Source organism: Nannospalax galili, unplaced genomic scaffold (assembly GCF_000622305.1).
Source record: "Nannospalax galili isolate Female #2095 unplaced genomic scaffold, S.galili_v1.0 scaffold1023, whole genome shotgun sequence".
Taxonomy (NCBI): Eukaryota; Metazoa; Chordata; class Mammalia; order Rodentia; family Spalacidae; genus Nannospalax; species Nannospalax galili.
In genome coordinates, this window is record NW_008349234.1 from 884,165 (window position 1) to 905,328 (window position 21,164).

At 51.2% G+C, this 21,164-nt stretch overlaps 1 protein-coding gene across 2 annotated transcripts in view; it reads right to left on the reverse strand.

Annotated features, from left to right (window-relative positions):
- Kcnh6 (potassium voltage-gated channel subfamily H member 6) overlaps positions 1-20,513 on the reverse strand; it is a 22,054-nt gene extending 1,541 nt beyond the window's left edge. The window contains exons 1-13 of one of the 2 annotated variants that reach the window (XM_008846604.1): positions 20,438-20,513; positions 19,616-19,846; positions 14,572-14,733; positions 14,262-14,467; positions 10,725-11,150; positions 9,463-9,617; positions 9,218-9,303; positions 8,155-8,354; positions 7,747-7,999; positions 3,902-4,095; positions 2,235-2,319; positions 1,509-1,665; positions 666-837 (exon numbers count right to left, since the gene is read on the reverse strand). In XM_008846604.1, coding sequence (XP_008844826.1) covers positions 666-837; positions 1,509-1,665; positions 2,235-2,319; positions 3,902-4,095; positions 7,747-7,999; positions 8,155-8,354; positions 9,218-9,303; positions 9,463-9,617; positions 10,725-11,150; positions 14,262-14,467; positions 14,572-14,733; positions 19,616-19,846; positions 20,438-20,513 — 2,403 coding nt within the window. Of the gene's footprint in view, positions 1-665; positions 838-1,508; positions 1,666-2,234; positions 2,320-3,901; positions 4,096-7,746; positions 8,000-8,154; positions 8,355-9,217; positions 9,618-10,724; positions 11,151-14,261; positions 14,468-14,571; positions 14,734-19,615; positions 19,847-20,437 lie in introns of both variants that reach the window. The other variant, XM_008846603.1, reaches the window with a different exon arrangement.
- Positions 20,514-21,164: the final 651 nt, after the last annotated feature.

A 21,164-nucleotide genomic window follows, 5' to 3' on the forward strand; every position in this document is an offset into this window, starting at 1 on the left:
TTTGTGCGTGTGTGTGTGTGTGTGTGTGTGTGTGTGTGTGTGTGTGTGTGTGTGTGTGTGTTTTTTGTGTGTGTAGAGGCCAGATGTCAACCTCGGATGTTATTTCTCAGGACCTATCAGCCTCATTCTTTTTGGAAGGGTCTCTCATAAGGGCCTGGAATTTGTCAATTAGGCTAACCTGGCTTGCCAGTGAGCCCTGGGGATCCACTTGTCTCTGCCACCCCAGCACTGGGATTACAAGTGCATACCACTATACCCAGCTTTTTACATGGGTGGTGGGGATGGAACTCAAGTCCTCATGCTTATACAAGCACTCTACCAACTGAGCTATCTCCCTAGCCTCTAAGCTGGATGTTAATCCACTTTGACCTCTGTGATAGGAACTAGCAAGAGTTCTACCTGCTCCTCCTCAGGGAGATGGGGACCTTTGGGTCCTGTTGTACCTGCACGAGCTATGGGGTCTGTGGTCACAGTTAGGGCTCTGCCACCACCCTTTCCAGGCTGCCCTGTCAGAATGATGCAAATCATAAAAGAAGGCAGCAGAAGTCACAGTTTCTGTTCCCACCACAGACACTCTGGGTCTGATGCCTTGTTAAGACCAAGTTGGGGGTGGGGAATCATGCAGCTACTTCCAGGGAAAGCCCTGGGATCCCCTCACTTCTCACCTGTGCAGGGGGCACGTGGTCCAAGGGAAGCCTGGGCCTTGGACTCTGAGTTGCTAAGGTTGCAGGAAACAAGGCCAGGTTACTTGAGGCAGAAGCTCCCATGCCCTGTGGCATGGACTGCTGAAGCAGCTGTAGGATGCGGCTGAGGTCTGAGGACATGCGGGACTCCAGCCTGAAGACAGAGCCCCATGGTCAAGGTCGAGTCTGAGAGCAGTTCAGGGCCCTAAGGCACCTCTCAGTTTCGTAGCCCGTCTGCCCTTCCTGACAAGTGAAATGGCAGTCTGGGGCCTACCTGAAGCTATTTCCCCCCTAGAATCCAGCCTCTGCTCAAAGTCCCCTTAGTACATCCTTTACTTTGACAACACCAGGCTTGTAGCACACAAAATTCAGTTCTAATGCTGCTTTAATATAGGTATTCTAATTATACCCATTCCGTGACATGACAAATTGAGGCACAGAGCTGTTAAGCTCGGAGCTTGTCCATGCTCTAGCTAATGAATTACAGAGCCATGATTTGGATCCAGAACTGTCCTTGCCTTTAAACTCTGTAATCCACAGGCAACACCTTCTTTTCAAGGATCTATGGAATTTGTTTCTGCACATGGATATGTCCCTTCCCCAAGAAGCTTCCTCAGCACATTCTAGGGTCTGCTGGGTGAAGCCATTCAAGAAATTCTGCTTAGTGACATAGAATTAGGAAACTTGTGCTAAATAGGCCAGTCATTTTAAAACCCACCCAGCACCCAGTGATGTCCCTAAACCACCAGGAGGGGGCACCCGCACCCAGCCTGCTGCTAGGCTGGTCCTTTGTAACTGCCCCAGTCTTGCCAGGGGAATTCTTACCTTTTCATCTGGGCCTGGAGCTGCTCCAGTCTGGAGCCCAGTTCCTGAGGCCAGCAGTCTGGGTCTTGCTGTGGGTTTGGGGGACTTGAGGGAATTTGCTGTAGCAATTCAGGCCAGAGCCCAGACCCATCTGACATACTCAGAGAAGGTGCCGCACCTGCAGGAGGGAAGGAGACATCTCTGTTCTATGTGATTCCACAGGCCTGTCCCTTCTCACCAGAGCCCTTGCTTTACTCGCCATGGGAATACAATATAAGGAGTGGCTGTCCTTGCCTGAGTAACCTGAGGCACAAGGTCTTGTTCATATGGAGGGCTGCTTCCAGGGCTCAAACAGGCACACCCATACAAGGGAATCTGGCACCTCAGTTTAAATGAGGTGGCCATGGTGGGGATTTCTAGCCCTAGCCTCATTGGTCAGAGAGCTACAGTCCAGAAGGTCTCCTGGTACCTTGCTGTGGAACCCCAGACAAGTACCCTCCCCTGGCAAGTACCCTCTCCTGGAAACAGCACCCAGCAACCAGGGAGTCATCCCTCTCTGACACAGGACACAGGGCTAGGACACTAGGGAGGAAAGGGGACAAAGGCTTCATTCATGAGTCCTAGAAAGAATCTCTCCCTATCACTGAGGGGCTGAGAAAGTGTCTTCCAAGGAAAGGATGCATAGAGGTGACAGATAAGGGGTAGGAGGCTGGGAAAAGGCTCCAGGCAGGTACTGGCTGGGCTCACCTGACTGGCTGTCATTGAGGAAGAAGCCTTGGTGGTCTTCGTTTCCTGGAACCTGTTGGGGTGATGACTGGAGACCCCCATCTGCCTTGTAGGGAAAAACAGCATCAAGTAACAGGGACTAAAGCTGGGACAGGGCCTCCTTGCTCTTCCCTGACCCCAGCTCCCCTCTGTGGCCCTTGTGACAGCCAGGGGAGAAAGTAGAGACAGGTATCTGACACAAAACTCTTGAAGCTTCCTGTGGCCTCTCTCCTAAGAGGTTTGGAGATAGTGACCTTCCTGTGGCCTCTCTCCTAACAGGTTTGGAGATAGTGACCTTACACTGGGTGGCCAAATAGAAACCTTAGCAAGATCTTGGGAGAGGCTGCAATGAACAGCAACATCTGAGGATGGAAGGTAGAAGGATTCCTCTTCTAGTATCCCTTTTCTCCAATGCCCTTGTGTGCCATCCCTCAGCATAGACAAGTAGGGAGTGTATTTGGGGGAAACTGGGTGTCAAACCCCAAGTCTACTCTAGAAGTATCCTTGGCAGCCTCTGTGGCTGTGCCCTTCTGCCACCATGAGACTTGGGGGCACCTCAGGGTTGCAGTAGGCCCAAGTCAGTTAAGACCATGAAAAACACATCCTTGTTGCTCTGGTGTCCAGCCACCAGACACACAGGCCACCAGATGGCTCCCAGTAGCTACATCAGCAAAGCATGGTCCTTATTGGGTGTCTTCTATACAGCTCAAGTGGGGAAGGGAGGGTCACAGAGGGGACAGCATGAAGAGGACCATCCACAACAAGAAAATATACCATGGCACCACACTCCAGAATCTGGGTACCAGGCCTAGGCTACCAGCACCCTCGTCCTGAGGCTGAGGGGCAGAGGTAACAAAGAATGGAGGTGTGGAGCTCAGTACCCAGCCTTAGCCACTGTACTCCTGGCAGGCAAACCTCCTTTTCCTCCTTACTAGCTGACTACAGATCCCTCCTCCAGGAAGTCCCTCTGGACTTTCCTAGAGCCTGTAGTGTCCACTTTACTCCGTGGCAAGCTAGAGTACCCTAGAAATTTGGTCTTTTTTGCACCCTTATAACTTCTTTGGTTTTTTAACTGAGTGACTCTTTATTGCTCCAGAGTTGCTATAATCTTCTCTGATGAGTTTCAGAGACTGAGAGACAGTGTTAGCATTTCACCCCCCCTCCCTCCAGTGCCTGACACCTTGAACCTTCTGGATGTCAGATATCTTTTCAGCTTGATGCCATGTGGTGGAAGTCTGGGCTTTAGAGACAGACAGACTTGAATTCACATTTTGGCTCTGCCATTTACTAGCTGTATGGCTTTGGCTTGTTTATTTATCCTCTCTGATCCTCACTTTACTCATCTAGACAATGGAAGATAAGCACACCACATGCAAGGACAGACTAAATAAAATAACACAAAAGAAGCCCAGTACCTAGCACATGGTAGCTACCCAATAGATAGGAGCTACCACTATAGTTAGGGAGTGTTATGTTGGCCATGGTAGGCACAGAAGGCACTCTGGCAAAGGATGCAGAAGGGGTTAAAAGGAAGGGACAATAGACAAATGAGTTTCTTAGGCCAGGGAGACCAAGTTCTTAGCAGACTGGCCACTATCCCTCACCAGCTGAGACTTGCCACCCACCCTGGCCAACAGGCCCAGACTCACATCCCGTAGGTTAAATGTGACCTCCAGCTTATTCCAGAAGGTGTCTGCAAAGGTGGGGTACATGTCCAGCACCTCCAGTAGGTCTGCCCGCTGGATCTTGTGCAGGTCACAGTAGGTCAGGGCACGCACGTCAGCACTGGACTTTCCTGGCCGGTCATGGAGACTAACAGGCTCCCCAAAGATGTCATTCTTCCCTGCCAGCCAGAAAAGTGGTAGTCCCTCTAAGGTCTTCTCTGAGGGTCCCTTGCCTATGATCTCTCTACCTTCCACCTCAGAGATCCTGCAGAGCTGGGGCCTGGTGCTTAGGATCAAAGCCAGAGGACAGAGCTGTATTGGGCTGGCCATCCTGGGAAGGAGGATGAGTGGGTGCTCTTCACATGTCCTCTGAGCTCCACAAAGGCCCCTTCAGATCTGCTCCAGCCCTGAGAATATGGGCTCTTTTCTGTCTCTGAACCCCTTAGAACCACCCTCTTCCAGAATTTCCTCTCTTTCTATTCATACTCTAGCACTGCCCCCACTCTGGCCTGAAGACAGTGGGCAGCAAGGGACACTAAAGGCTTCATGCCCAGTCTCCTCCTGCTTCCCTTGACCTGCTGACACTGGAGAGCAGAGGACAGAGGACCCAGTGCTGGAAGCTTCCAGCTCCCCCTGGGCAGGGCCTAAAGCTTCTGTTTCTTCATATTCTTCCTCCTATTGTGTAGTCAGGGCCCCAGCAGGGGGAACCCTGGGGAAAGCCACTTCCCCTATCTGCACTCCAGTGTCTTCAACTCTCAAACAGGCATAACCATGTCTGCTTTCCCTACCCAACTGGGATGTTCCCAGCAGTGGCGGCAATGCTTAGGAAGTGCCCCCCACCTCAAAGCAAGGGCCTCAGACTAAGTCAGTGCAAGGCATGAGGAGGGATGGAGGTCACAGGGTGGATGTGGGGTGGGCAATTGGGGGGTTGGATACTCAGGGAAGGTGGCAAGGGTATTAGGCCCTTTCAAAGCCAGGTGCTATGCTGGCAATATGAAAATGAAAAGAAGTTCTTTTTCCCATAGGGAACCCTTCAAATCCCCAGAAGATAGGCACTTAAGTGACCAAATTTACAGAATGATCTAGAGTACCTTAGAAAGGAACAACCAAGAGCTGTGGGCTGTGGATGAGGGAAGGGCTCCTTTTGCCAAGGGTGGTTAGAACATGGAGGCAGAGGCTTTCAGAAGAAGTTCCAAGATTATCAAGGACAAGCCCCCCCTTCCCTCCCAGAGGGAGGCAATCTGGGCAGAAGAAACAGCATGTGGTCAGCCCTGCATGGTCAAGGCTGGAGGCAGGGAGGTCAGGGTCACAGATGCCATGGACCATGATTTCTTTGATCCTACTGCCCCCAGGAAAGCCCAGCCCCTTCAGCCTGGTGACTGTACACAAGGGCTACTAATAGCTAAGCAGAGACAGGGGCTAGGTGAAGGATAGGCATGCCTTACCAAGAGAGCAGAATGGAAGGTCATTCCTATGAAGGTGGGGTCTGAGGCTTAGAGCAATAAGGAACTTTCCAGGGCCACACATGAAACCTTGAATCTTGATATCTGAACAATGTGATGCCAACACTCATTTTTTAGCACATGAAAAATTATGATCTAATACCTATTTCCACTCAGGACAAGATGAGAGGATTTCATGTCTCAAACTGAAACTTAAATTGGACTAGCTTCTTAATTATTAATAATAATTATCCCTCCAATGTAGGTGGCACTTGCAAGGTGGCCTGGGTGAGAGGGAAGGGCTCACAAAAGAGTCCATGCTGTAGCCCAGCCTAGAGAATGGCTGGGGTCTGTCCGACAGGTGCAGGGCAGGTGTGGAGAGGGAATGGCAGCATGAGCAGAGGTATGGGGAACAGAGGGCTGAGTAGTTTTCTGAATGGAGCATGAAGTACCAGGGAGGAAGGCTCGATTGAGTGGAACTACGCATGCCACAATCCAGGATTTCTGTTTGTCTCACAGGCCATGAGGATCTACCAAGGGATTCTGAGTGGAAGAGGAATACAGGTGTGTATCAGGTCACTCACTGGTGGAAGGTGGAAGGTGGAAGAAAGGAGGATGCACCAGATGCAGAGCCTCAGGTAGGGCCCCTAAGGAGAACCAGACCCAGTTCAGGACAAGGAGATTGGTGTGGAAAGGAAATCTATCAGAAGGGGAACTAGAGATGGCTCTGTGGCTCACTGGATGGTGGTCCACGGGCATGGAGCAGATAGGATGCGCCTGTGGTTGGCTTTAGCCAGATGGGCAAGGGTGCTAAAGAGGCTGCTTTTGAGGGAAAGTGGTGGTTTCGAGTTGGGATCTATTGCACTTGGTCTGCTTTTATTTTCACCCTTCCCTCTTCTTTTTGACAAGGTCTCATATAGCCCAGCCTGGCTTTGAAGTATGTTCAAGGATGACCTTGAATGTCTGATCCTCTTGCCTCTACCTCCTGAGTGCTGGGATCATAGGCATGCACCCACCACCATGCCTGGTTTATGCGGTGCTAGGGATTGAACTCAGGCCTTAATGAATGCTAGGCAAGCACTCTACTAAATGAGCCACATCCCCAGCTGCCTGCTTGTTTTGATCTAAGGAGAAATGGGATTGGAACAGAGCTCTAGAGGCCCTTGTGGCACAAGAGGCTCAGGTTGTGGGAACAAGGGGTTGGCCCAGGTGAAAAAAAGGCAGAGTGCAAGCACTTGGTGAGCAGTCATTGAAGACAGGCTGAGGGAGAGAAGTGGGAAGGGGAGCTGGAGGAGAGTCAGGTCAGCTGTTAAGAGTACTTACTGCTTTTCCCAGAACTCACATGGTGGCTCACAACCATCTGTAACTCCAGTTACAGGGGATCTGATGCCCTCTTTTAGCCTCCACAGGCACCAAGCACACGCTTGATTCATATATGTAGGCAAAACACTCATATACATTAAAAAAAAAAAAGCAGATGGTGGCATATTACTGAAGTTGGAATTGGAGGCTCAGGGTCAAGGGAAATCACAGGTGTAGAGAGGAGAGGATTCTGTGGTCCTTGAGGTCAAGCCACTTGCCCAAGGCTACATGCCAGGCCTTCCTTGAAAGTAGTCGGTTATCTTTATAGCTACATCAAATAAGACCCTAACCAAGAGGTGCTGGAGAGATGGGTCAGCAGTTAAGAGCACTGGGTGTTCTTGCAGAGGACCCAAGTTCAGTTCCCAACACCCACATGGTGGCTAACAACCATCTGTACTTCCAGTTCCAGGGGATCCAGCACCCTCTTCTGACACCAGTGCACTTACATACAGGTAGGCACACTCATACACACAAAATTAAAAACAAAACAAACAAACAAAAAAACCTAACCAAGAGTTTTAGCCTGCCACCGTGAACACTCTGAGAGTGGAAGAAGGTAGGAGCTGCTTGCCTGGGTTTCTGAGTCAGACTCACAGGCCTGGAATCCCTGTGTGGAATCCTTGTGTGACTACTGACTACCCTGACCTCTCTGAGTTTCATCTCCCCTATCAAGAAAATGAAACACATGGCAGAGTGGTGTGTTATGGAGTCTTTGAGCTACTCTCTGGGGCCAGTGAGATAGCTCAGAGGATAATGTGGCTTGCAGCCTAGCTGAAAGGCCTAAGTTGGATCCTCAGAACCCACATGGTGGAAGGAGAGAACTGACCAAGTTGTCCTCTTATCTCCCTCCACACGCACGCTGTGGTGCCCCTACCCAATGAATGAATAAATGTCAAAAACAACTTTTTTCTAAGGCTCTCTGAGACCCACGCTGGGTCTCAGGATATACTGGTTAATCAATAAAATGTGCCCAGGTAGAGACTTGACAGCATATCCCCATATCCTGGTCCACCCCGCTTGACTCACCTAAAATGGCCACGACCACGTCATCGCGCAGGATCTCGATGGAGCCGCGGGAGATGAAGTAGAGGGTGGAGAGCACGTCGCCCAGGTGCACCAGCGTGTCCCCGGGCGGCGCATGCGTGGTCTTGAATTTGACGGCCAATGCACGCAGGCAGCCCTTGCTCGCGCCATGGAAGGCGGGGCAGTGCTGCAGCAGGGCGCGGTGCAGGTGCAGGCAGATGTCAGCCTGCAGGCACTCGGGGAAGCCCTTCAGCACCTGCGGGGTGCGGGGGTGATGCGCGGGGAATCCATCGGGGTGCAGCTGGGGCGGAGCTGGGTCGGCCTGCACCTGCTTCAGAACCCTGACCTCCCAAGGGGCATTGGCTACAGCTTCTTGCCCACCCACTCCCCAAGCAGGGCTGCAGGGCTCACCGCGTTCATGTCGATGCCGTTGGTGTAGGACCAGGCGTGCTGAAAGTACTCTTCCAGGCGCTGCCGCAGCGGGTTGGGGATCTGATGGAAGCGGATGAACTCTTTGACGCGCAGCATCTGCGTGTGGTAGCGTGCGGTGCCGGAGTACAGGCGCTGGATGATGGCCGACACGTTGCCGAAGATGCTGGCATACATAAGGGCTGGGGGAGAGGAGGAGCGAGCGGGGATTGGGGGCGGGGGTTCCGTGAGCCGCCACCTCCCGATCCCTGACAGGACCCTGGGGAAGGACCCCTATGTCCAGGGTGAGGGTAGAAGAGACCCAAATTCTAGGGCACATGAGGGACAAAAGCCTCTGAGCTTCTCACTCTCCTGCCTCTTAGCATCTTTCCAGGCCCCAGAGACCAGACGCCTTCAAAGAAAGAACTAGAGCCATGGATTTCTTTCTTTTCCAAGTTCAGATTTGTTTTCTCTTTCAAGTTGTAAAAATACAATTCAGGGAAAACTCTTGTTTTTCACCCACCCCCTTTTTTCATCTCCTTATTTTGTTTTTCTAGGCTTTTACATCTCTAAGCTCTCTGAACATGGCAGCTTAATCTATGCGTCAATTTCCACACCACCTCTCAAGTTCCTAAACCAGGTGTCTTGGGAGGCAGGCAGCTCTGTGCAGGGATAAAAACAAACCTGCCTTGCACTGTGACCCCTGGGGTGGCCTTGGGGCTGACTGGAGACTTCCTGGTTGTGAGCCTCCTGGCAATTCAGGAATTTGAACTTTGCATGCCATTTGCGTTCAGACTCCAGGTTGATTCTCAGCTAACATCATCTAAGAATGCTTGGTAATTTTAAAACAAGATCTCTATGCTTTATTTTACAGTGGGCCCTGCAACTGACTTGGCTTAGAGCAATTCTGTGTGTGACTGGTACACACATGTACACAGACCTTCATTGCTGCACATTCAGGATGACTATCCTGCATACATTGTTAGTGAATGCAACATTTTATCTTTTTCCAAACTAAAACCATAATTCCATGACTAAGACCCACAACACAAGGCCACACACTCACAGCCGATGAGCATGACGCAGATTGAGAAGACCTTCTCAGAGTTGGTGTTGGGTGACACGTTGCCAAAGCCCACACTGGTGAGGCTGCTGAAGGTGAAGTAGAGGGCAGTGACATACTTGTCCTGCACAGAAGGGCCTGAGGCAGGGTCGCTGCCATTATAGTGTTTGCCAAGCTGTACACCCAGGCTGTCCAGCCAGCCGATCTTGGGCTCCAGGTAGGGTCGCTCCACGTTGCCGATGGCATACCAGATGCAGGCCAGCCAGTGTGCGATGAGTGCAAAGGTGCACATAAGTAGAAATAGTACAGCAGCCCCGTACTCAGAGTAGCGGTCCAGCTTCCTTGCCACACGCACCAGCCGCAGCAGCCTCGCTGTCTTCAGTAACCCAATCAAGGTGGTAGTCTGGGGATGAGATAGGAAAGATCCACAAAGCTGAGGGGTCAACTCTTGAAAGGGTACACTCAGTCTTGCATACATATGTAATCACATAGCCATTCCACAAACACTCAGGGAAGTACCGGGCACTTGGTAGTAGAACACAGTGGTGGGACCTAAAGGAACTCTCAGCCTAAAGCACAGACCAGTGTTCTAGCTGCTAGGAGAGAAGTGCAGTGGGAGCAAGGAGGGCAGAGAGGTCGAGTCTGCAGGAGCAGGTCAGGGAAGGCTTAACGGAGGTGACACTGAAGTGCATCTTGAGAATGGGGCTAGGTCTCCAGAGAGAGGAAGGGGCACTTTTGGCTCAGGGTAGCACAGGCAGAGGCATGGTGTGGTCCATATGGGAAACCAGGCATGGCCCTGCAGCCTGGAGCTCAGAATGGAAGACTGCAGGACAGAGAGAAAGGAGTCTGGGAAGATGGGTGGGGCTGCTCCCTCCTGTGGATGGCAGGATCTATAAAGAGCTTTAATCCTAAAGACTTTGGGAGGCATGGAAGGTTCTGAGAGAACCTTTGGGAGGAATGGCAGGGCTGGATAAATGACCTGAAACTTGCTCTGGCTGCTGGATAGAGGGGACAAAACCTGAAATAAAGGTGGGGATGAATGAAGGCCACTTAATGTAGGCAGGGGCAGTGAGGCCTTGGGGAGTGATTGGGGTGGGGGTGGTTAGTATACTGTATGACACTCCCTGCTGCATAGGCTGGGGCAAGAAGGGGATGAGGCTGCAATGAGGGTTCAGCCCAGGGATCCCCTTTCTAACTCCAAGGTGAGGGTAGCTTTGGAGGCGGCCTAACAAGTTGGGGTTATAGATGTGCCTGTCTCAGAGGGGGCAGAATTCTAGACCTGTGGGCAGCCTATCCTCTCATTGGGCTTCCTCAGAGAGATAGTCTCTAGGTCTAGAGGCACAGCTGGTCTTTCTCCAGGATTGGGAGAGGACAGTGTCCCAAGCTGCCCTCCTACCTTTCCACTTGCTGTCTGCATCAGTTCTGTGCACCATAGCTGTGAGGCAGGGAGGCTTTGGGACTAGGATGCAGGGGACTGCCATGGCTGCTGGCACAAACAGGGAATACTTACCTCATCTGAGCCAGAGCGGAAGATAAGCAGGTCAAAAGGGATGGCAGCCACCATGTCAATGAGGAACCAACCCTTGAAATAGTGGACTGCGATGCGGCGGGGGTGGCTGACCACCTCGTCATTAGTGTTGACATAGGTGGTGCGGAAGTTGATGACAATATCCACGACGAACATGATGTCCACAATGAGGTCCACCACAGTGAGTGGGCTGCAGGTATAGCCGCAGGTGCCACGCTGTGACTCATCCTGGTCACTGAGCAGGAAGGCGGCTGAGTAGGGTGTGAAAACAGCTGTGTAGATGACTAGCAGCAGAATGAGCCAGTCCCATACGGCCTTGAAGGGACTGTAATGCAGGATGGTGCCACGGTGAATGCGGGGTGCCTGTAGCTTGTACTCTGGAAGCACATCTGCGCCCAGGGACAGGACCTGAGATAGAAGACATAGGTAGTCAGTGGGGACAGCCACTGCTAGTAAGACAGCTCTGCTGGGGAAGTCTAGGAAGGGAGATGTGGGTGGGTCACAAAGGCTGTGAAGGGCAGAGGGGCAAAGAAAAGGCACATGGGGAGAGGTGTGTCAGGAGGAGGTGGGGTTTAAGAAGAGGGATGCATCTCTGTCCCATGGTTGAGCACAGGTTTGAAGTTCACAAGTTTTCTCAGAAACTGGAGTGGGTAGAGCCAGGCCCAGGGCCATCTTGAGCATGGTCCAAGAAGAGCCTAGATTGAGTAGTTTGGTGGGCTGTTCCTCTCTAATAGGCTTTGGTGGTCCATTGAGCTATTTTTCCTTTTCTTTTTTTCTTCAGTGCTGGAGATTGAACTCAGGGTCTTACACATACCAGTCAAGTGCTCTCCACTGAGCTAAATACTCAACCCAAGTCTGGGACTCTTGATGGGAACAGGTCATTTCCAAAAGAGACCCTTCATTCCTGAGGGCCAGTAAATGTCCTCCCTGGAGCCAACTCTCAAAGCCTCCCATGGAAAGAGCCAAATTTGGGCTTGGGTTCAGCCAACCTGAACCCTCAATATGTCATAGACATTGTGGAGCCCCATCTTCCTCACAGTTTGTAGAGTGCTTCCCTTTCATCTCTCATATCCCTGCCTCCAAGACTGTAGTGATGGATGGTTGCTAGGACTGAGGACAAGAAAGCTCAAGCTCTACTCAGCTGCCCAACCCTCAGCTGGGGTGTAAGGAAGGGCATAGATTTTGAAGTCAGACTCTCCAGGTTAAATCCCTTGATATTGGGTTTATCTATGCCTTGGGGCAAGCCTAGTAATCTCTTGTGCCTCTGTTCCCTCATCTGCAAAATGAGATAACAAAGGACAACACAATGCCTGGGTTTGTGATAAAACAGGATGTATCAATATGTTTCTAGATGATCATTCCTACTCAATCCTCTTGCCCTATCATCTTTCTTTGACATTTCTCCAGCAAGGATGGAGCCTGAGGGATTGACTACCCCACTGATCCCTCCACCATCATATGGGATCTGCTGTATAGTTCTGGTTTAAGAAAATCAGCCATGGGGCAGGAGTGATGGTTCAGTAGTTAAGAGCCCTGGCTGCTGTTGCAAGAGTACCTGGGTTCAGTTCCCAATACCCACATGGCAACTAGCAATCTATAACTTCAGTTCTAGGCTATCTGCAAAATGCCCTCTTCTGGCCTCTGTGGGCACTGCATGCATATGGTGCACCTACAGACTTGCAGGCAAAACACTCATACACATAAAATAAAAAAATTTTAAAAAAGTTTTAGGGGCTGGAGAGATGGCTCAGTGGTTAAGAACACTGGTTGTTCTTGCAGAAGACCCAGGTTCGAATCCCAGCACCCGCATGGCAGCTAGCAAATGTCCATAACTCCAGTCCCAGGGGATCTGACAGCCTCTTCTGACCTCTGCCAGCATTGCATGATATGGGTGCACTTACCTACATACAGGAAATACTCTCATACACATAAAATAAAAAAATAAATAAAATTTAAAAAAAAATTAAAGGCCAGGAGTGGTGGCATGTGCCTTTAATCCCAGCACTTGGGAGGCAGAGGCAGGCAGAGCTCTGTAAGTTTGAGACCAGCCTGGTCAACATAGTGAGTTCCAGGCCAGCTGGGGCTACAGGGAGATCCTGTCTCAAAAATACCAGAAAAAGAAAATAAATAGATAAAAATTTAAAAGAAAATCAGTTTTGCTTTTGCATACAAGATCAGTTAAGTGGGATCATAGTAAGTACTGGTTTCTACTAGATGGGTACTGATCTGACATCCAGACTCCACAGTGGGGACCACAGCATCCTCCTGCTGGGCCCAATGTTTAGGCTTTGCCCAAACTTTACTTTCCCAGGGACCTATCTCTGATCCCATATTAAGACTTGAACCCTCTTTTTCCATCTTTTTTCTCTGCCACTTATGCAACCCTGACCCCATGGTTACTCTCCACTGAACTATAAGCTCAGAAGCCTACATTCCCTTGCCCACACAGCTCATCCTTTTGCTCCAGCACTGAGTCCACATTGGGCTTTCAACTAGAGGCCAGCGAAGGATCACTAGCAGCTTGAGCTCTGATGCAAAGCAGTAGGTCACAGCAGCCACTCCCCCTCTGCCAGGCCCTTCCCTAATCCTGTCTGTAGGACTAAGTAGTCTCCCCCCCCCTCAGCTGGTTCCAGCACTGACTGTGCTTGAGATCAGAAGGGACAGGAAAAAGGTGGTTCCTCTGTAGTCCTTTGCTTCTCTGTGACCTAGGCTTAATAGTGTCTTCTGCTTCCTAGGGTGGTACTATTTAATACCAACACTTCCCTGAAGATGATAGTCCTGTGGCCCAAAAGCAGAGGTGTCCCTTGCCCATGGTCACATAGTGAGTCAGTGCAAGGACCCTGGTCACTTTATTCTCAAGCAAGTCTCTCTGCATTACCCTCTGGGATAATCAGTCCATTAAGCCCCATAAGAAGGGACAGTGGGATCAGCTGAAACACAGGACCCAGGAAGAGACATTTGCCTTGGGCCATCCAAATAGGGGATGTGCAGAAGGGCATTCAAGGATGGGTCCTGAGGATGTTGTTTAAAGTTACCTAGAGGTGCCAGCTCTGTCCCACCTCTTCCTGGCATACCCTGTATATATTGAGGGAGGAAGTGGCCACTGTCTGAAAAACAAAAGGCAAGAGCAGAGCAGGGGTCCCCGTGCTATCTCTCCTTCTCCTCTTTGTGCAGTTTTGACTCATCTACTCTGTGTCTCTCCTTCCTTGTGATGGCCGAGCCTTGGGCAAGCCCTGGTGGTGGGATGCATGTCCTTCCCTCCTACCCTCCTGGCAGCTCACAGGCCTTGGCTAACCTCAACCTCAACTAGCTTCAGGAGCCCGGCCTCAGGCTTTCACGTCTGAAGAATCAGACTCAAGAAGCACAGGAGGCTGAGGATGTAGAGCAAACATGGAGTGGGTGGTTGGACAAGTCACATCTCTCTGCTAGACAAGGTTTCAGAAGAGCTGAGAGCCAAGACCTTGGAGGGGGCCCTGGAGGCCTGGTACAGCCCACCCTCCCCGCCCTGCAGGCCAGTACCTGGGTGACCTTCTCTGTGACATTCTGTGTCCGCTCCACTACCTTATGGGGAGCGATGATCTCAATCTCCGTGGTGGAGCCGGAGCGGTGCTTCTCCAGGTTGAACTCCACAAAGTTAAGCGTGAATTGTGGAATCTGGCTGACAGTTCTGTACTTGCCTCGGCCTGAGCCAAGCCCCTGTCCTCCTGGCCTGCTGTGAGAGCCCTCTGAAATCAGGGTTAGGGTCAGAGCGGCCAGGGCCAGAGCACTGACTGCTCCATTGGGTAGCCCCAACTCTCCCCAGTCACTGTTGTCACCCACCAATACTTACCAGAGCCCAGGAAACTGTGGGACAATAGGCGCTGGGTCAAGCTTCGACTGCTACTCTTGGCCAGGAGCTGGGCCAGATCCTCAAAATTGAGGATAAACATGATGACAGCCCCGTCTTCATTCTTCACGGGCACCACATCCACCAGGCAGCGGAAGCTAGAGGCTGCAAACGCCATTGGTAGGGACAGGGATTGGTCACTAAGGGGGCCCTTCCTGCAGGGACCTGACTGACAAAGGGCCTGAGTGAAGGTGGAGTGAAGGGCATCCACTGGAGAGAAGATGCCTGGACAGTGACCAGGGCTATTGGGCAGAGGGTGGGTGAAGCTCCCAGCTGGTGCCCCACCTCCCACAGTGCAGAGCAGCTAAGCTGTTCATTAGAAGATAATGTAGTATTAGGACCAAGTCTGTGCTCAGCCCTCAGCTCAGGGCTTAGCACGAGAGGTTTGCTTCTGTGGTAATTAAAGCTCAGCAAATGGGGGTAGATTACATTAGGAGGTAAGGTAGAGCATGCCATCCTCTTGTCGCTCTGGCTGGCCCTGGGCTCAGCTCCCATATAGCTTCCTTGATGCCAGAAGGAACTTGTTGGGAATGCACTAAGTACTGGGCATGGAGCCAATTGGCAAATTAGGCCTTAGGAGGTCCTGGGGGCATGCCTAGACCCCTGTTCTGCAGATAAGAGCTCTGAGAGAAAGTGATTTGTTGGGGTTGAGAGAGGATAGGGGGTAAGAACCCCTAGTCTCTCAGTGCATGAGCTTGGAGAAAGGGAAGGGTTTTGTCTTTGAGGATGGAGCTGGACCCAGGAACAGGCAGGGCAGTGGCCTGGGGGCTAGAGAGGGAGGAAGAAGGCCTTGTAGAAGCAGAATAAACCCCTCATCAGCCCAGATCCAGATGTTGGACCCTCCTGCACCTCTGGCCACACTGGTCGCTCCTTTTTCTAGGCTCTCACCATTACCCCACTGATAGGTGGATCAGTATGTGCTAAAATGCTGCATACCTCAGAGTGCAGTCTGTGAGTGGATACCCCTGGGGGATACTATATCTTTTAAACTACTGTCAGATGTCAGGACCAAAGGGCAGGATCTTCGGGGACGGTAGTCTCAGGTGACCATGCAAATGAGAAAGTCAATCCTTCCTCCTAGAGGGTAGGTTTGGGTTTGTCTCACCCTCCAAGGGATAACTGATGGATTGAAGAAAGCATGTGAATGTAAATGTGAGCCAGCAAGGGCCACAAACCAGCTAGCAGGACTGCTACTTTGGGGAACACCAGAATCATTCTTTCCCAGACTCCCTACTTAGTGCTTACTTTCTGAGCCCCTCTTTCCAATGACTATCAAGAGCTGGGGTTCAATTGTACCTCCCCTATCCTCCCTCCCACTTTCCTCTGGGGAGCAGGAATCCTCTGGATCAGATTCCTGGACTCCCAGGCACCAGGCAGCCATCTGTCAGCTGCTGCCTGGCCCAGGGGAGATATCCACACCAGATAGCCTGCCTGCCTGTTGAGCCACTCCTGGGTTCACAGTGCTGCAGTGACTGCTGAGCTTGGGGCATGAAGATGTCCCTGTGCCTAAGGCCACGCCATATTCAGTCTTTCTAACACTGGGAGATCATCCTAGAAGAGGGTGGGGAAGGGATAGAGCCCGGCCGAAGCACAGGATCTCCAGACTTTCTGTGCCTCTGGGAACTGCCAAGGCCGTCTTCAAATGGCTGCATCCATTGATGCTCTCACTGGAAAACAATCTTGGAATGGACCATTGTAGCAGGGAAGTTGGTATGGTCAGTGCGTGGCATCCTATGCCCTACATCCCTGCTGGCTACTTGGGTAGGCAGGTAGGAGGCTAGGAAAATTTGGAAGAATTCAGAATATTTTCTCTCCCTACACCTCAGGCTGTCTGTTCTTACCTACCTAGAGCACACGAGTATCCGGGTGAGTGAAGGGGGCGGGGGTGAGTATATTGCTTTTGGTTGTACCCAGGAATGGCAGTGATCCAGTGTCTTTGCTCTGTCCCTGGAGGAGGATCCAGCCTCTGCCTGTTCTTTCCTTCTAGGAGTTCCTCAGCACCCATGTCTCTGAGCAATCGCAGTGGGTTTATCTGGTCTCTGGCTCTCCTCCTTTGTCCTGCTCGTCCATCCCTCTTGGCTGTGCTCATGCTGTTTTTCACTGCTCATGTCCCCTCTGCACTCTGATCCTCACCCTCTCCTCTTTCTAACCTCCTTGTATTTTACTCCCAGACCTTCTCCCCCCATCCCCACTTTTGGGAGTCTGAGGATAGAACCTAGGACCTCACACATGCAAGGTAAATGTTCTACCACTGAGCCATATCCCCAGCCCTGACCCAATTTCTTTATGCACACCCCACCTAGCCCTGGGAAGAGTGATGCTACAAGATAATGTCACCAGGAGGGTGGCTGCATCATACTGCCCCCAGATTTACCATTCTGGTGTTTGTGGGTAAGCATGTGGGAAACACCAGGGAGAGTAAGGACAGACAGTAGAACCTGATCTCACTCTTGTCCTGTCCTCTTCATCTGGGGCTGTGGACTGGAGAAACTCCAGGTCTCCTCTAGTCTGGCTTGGGGATTAGGGGATTCTGGTTTGGGTTCATCAAACTATAGGACTTGGCAAAGGCAGGTAGGGCTTGGCCCTCTGACAGGTGTCCATTGGGGCAGGTGAAGGGGCCTGGACCTGAGTACCGTCTGTGCCCCCTCCAAACAGTTCTATCCCTGCGACAATCTCCCTTCCTTAGCTGTTAGGTTCTTTCTTTTCCTGACAAAAGGAGGTAGAGGAAGAGCTTTGATTTCTAGGGGGTCTCTGACCTTAGCTTCACAAAGTAATTTGTATCAAGTGCCCCGGCTTGTTGAGCCAACCTTATACAGACACACAATCTATAGATCTGTGGACACATCTCTTCTACTATGACTTGGTTTTCAGTGGGTTATCCTTTTCAAGGGAAAGATGATCATAAACAAACCAGTCAGAGATCAGTTCAGGACCCCTTCCCACCTCCCTGGAATCAGGGGTTGGGACAGAGAGGAAGAAGGGAAAAATTCACCATTAAGGATATCTTTCAGCAAGACTACAATTCATGTGAACATGACTTTTTTTTTTTAAAGGACCATGTGGTTGGAGTGGACTATTAGCGTAAACATAAATGATCTGAGTACCACATAGTAATGCAGGCCCTTCTCTGAGTTTTAGGTCAATTTTAGGACAGTCTAGGTGGTCAAAGGCTTGGACAATAGGACATGGAAGGCCTAAAGGTAGAATAGGGGCAGAATAAAACTTATAGAACATTGGACCTGTTTCTACTCAGAACTAGCCTCCAAAACTAGGTTCCCAGGGTCTTTTCTGTTAGTTAAAAGGACCTTGGTGAGGTTCTGAAGACCTGAATCCTAATCTCAGGGGTCAAGACCCAGATACCTGCAGGATCTAAAAGCCCTGACCTACCACCCCAGGAGTTTATGATCAGCCCTCACCCTCTGGGGTACAGGTAGAATTCTGGAGCCAAGGAAAGGAACAGAATGGACCTACTCTTTTGCCATCTCCCATTTCCTGCTGTCCCATCTTGTTCCTCCAGGACCTTTCTCACTCCTCTGACTGTCACCTCCTTCTTGCAATAAAATGAAGAGGTGAAATCACAGCTTTTAAAAATATTTTGACTTTGTTAACCCTGTGAGTACTGCTAAATCAAGTCAAATTCTTCCTAGTTCCCTGATTGTTGCCTCTACCACAGCACTTCACACCTCCTACTCAGAAGAAAGGGACAATATGGGGGGTGGGTAGCCAGAAGACCGGCCCAAGACTCAGAAACCCATAAATACATATATGTAGGCAGGTACACACAGTCACACTCAGGTTCCACACATATACCAGGTCTCTTAGAACTTGGATTCTTAGTATCCTTCTGTCCCAATCTAGAGGCACCTGCCCTTTTTTGTGTCCTCTGGTGGCCCTCATGTTGTATTCCTTTGAGGAGATTTCTCTCTTCTGGATACTTCCTTCCCCAAAAGTCTTGCCTCCAAGCATGGAGGAAGTTGAGGTCTTTTCTTCTCTCTTGGGCATACTAAGAACAGATATCTTTGAGGGAGGGATCTAGAGACTTGTGTTCCAGTTGACCACTAGTGGTGGGATCTTGGGAAAGGGCCTTCCATATCCATACAATGAAAGGATTTATTTAAGACAGTGATTCCTAAAATTGGCAGCAAATTGGAACTACTGGGGAGATTTTTTTTCAAATACACCTGCCTGGCCTCATCTTGTACCTTCTGAATCAGCCTGTCTCTTTGGAAGGTGTGTGTGTGTTTTGCAAAACATACCCCAGATAATTCTGATGCAGAATCAGATTGTGTGTGTGTGTGTGTGTGTGTGTGTGTGTGTGTGTGTGTATGTGTCTACAATCCTGGCAATTTTCAAGAGCCTTTCAGGTTCTGGTCCTAGTTCTACCCCATAAATGCACTGGGGACACTGCCGTCCTAGAGGGATGATCTCAAAGACTGATGGGCTCTTGATCCTCAGCCTCTGACCTATTTCTGTCCTGATTTCAGCAGGTTTGGGAAGTAGTAACAATGCAGAGTGTATCTGGATGAACTTCCAAGTTTAGGCAGACCCCAGACCTATCTTTCCAAAGAGCTGGGGTTGAACAAACCAGGCCCATTCCTTTTTTCCAGCCAGCAGCACCTATGTCTACACATTGGCTCCGCATTGGCCTTGAGAGGTGACTCCTCCCCTAATCCCCAGAGCAAAGGAAGATGAGGGAAGGTTAATTTTCATCCTAACTGTCTGACAGCTGGGGCTGACAGTGACAGAGTAGATAGCCAGGAGAGGAGGGACAAGGGGGAGGGAGCAAGAGGCTCAGTCCTAGGCTAAGACCAATAGCTCAGCCCTGTCTCAAGCACTCAGAAGGTATAGTATTAATGTTCACTGCCTCCTTCTACTTATAAGGAAACTTGGGCCCCAGAGGGAGGATAGAATTTGTCTAAATCAAAGGGTCCACCCTGACTGGAGAAGAGAGGGGGCCTGAAGAACCCCTGACCCAACTGTGCCTCACCATCCTTGCGGTAGTAGAGAATGTCCACCTTGCACTCCTCGGCTCCCAGCAGGGCCTGCGCTAGGCGGGACACGGCACTGCTTGGGGTGTTGGGACCTGTGAGGAAGTCACAGGTACAGGGTCTCTGCATCACCTCCACTCGGGAGTAGCCAAAGAGTTCACAGAAGCCATCGTTGCAGTAAATGATGGCGCAGTTCTCCATCTGAGCATTGGCAATCAGGAACTTACGACCTGAGGTAGGAGGTAAAAGGTAGAAAGACTCTGACAACCAGAAATGGGTGGCGGGGAGAGAAAGATTATAGCAACTTGAAGGCAGCTGAGAGGGGGATTTAGATGCAGGAGCAGGTCAGGGACCAGAATGAGGGATGACAGGGTCAGGGGAGGGGAGAGTGGGATGACCAAGAGTCTTGGGGGAGGCCATTCCTCCTGGTAGTTAGGAGGTGAGTAAAGGAGTGGGGAGCAGGATGGTGCACAGGGTCGTAAAGGGTTGTAAGACTCAGGCCTGATCATGGGGTGTAAAGCAGGGAGTCAAGGAAACCTCTAGAGGAGGCATGAATAGTCAGAGAGGGAGGTAGGGCAGTGACTGGAGGAGAAGCCAGAGTTTGGGGCAACAAGAAAATGGCCCTGAGGAGAAGTTAGAGCTGAATTCTGCCCCAGATGAGGACAGCATGGAGGAGGTGTTGGGGACTTCAAAACAAAGGATTTTGTGTTTGGAATCTACACACTCCCTTCTCTCCATTAGAAGTTATTAAAGGGGTCTGGCCTCTCCAGCCATCCAACTAGCACTTGGATGCCCCCCACATTCCCAATCCCCACACTCACTCTGGCCCTCGAACTTGCGGATGATGGTGTCCAGGTAAGTGTTTTGGGGTGCGACGTGGCCTCGTCGGACAGGCATCTTTCAGTAGCGACGCCTACTAAGAGCCACCCTCGACCCCGGCTCCCTACAATTCCACCAGTCCTGGGGCTCAGCGGCGTCCGGCTCCGGTGGGCACCGCCCCCGGGGAGGGCCGTCGGGCTCTGTGCCCCGCCCGCCCGCTGGCATCTGCCCTCCCGGCTCTCCCTGGTCCTCTCCTCTCCTCCCTGGCCCTCCCTCGGCTCCCAGTTCCGTAGCCTCCTCCCCTCTTCCGAGCCCGGGAGCTGTCCGCAACGCGGTGCTGAAATAACCATAGCCGCGATGGCAAAGCGGGCCCTGGCAACTTCCTCCGAACATATCCAGCAGGGGCGGGGCCCTGAATCCTAGGAGGCGGGGCAAGGGTCCAGTGTCTGACTGCTCCTATCTCAATGGCCAGTGGCTTTAGCATCTCTTGGAAGAACTTAGGGTACTGAAAGTCAGTTTCTCTTCCCAGTACAGGGGAGTCTCCCAGGCTAGGGAAGGGGAAGGCAAAAGAAGTTGTTAGGGGCCTCAAGGAGCATTTTTGTTGAATGCCTTCTCCAGGGTTTGACTGCTGGGTCTGACTGTGGTAATGGTACATTAGTCTTGCCTCCAGCAGGGCACCAGTGCCCATGCACATCTAGGCTACCCCTAGGAAGATAGGGTAACAAGAAA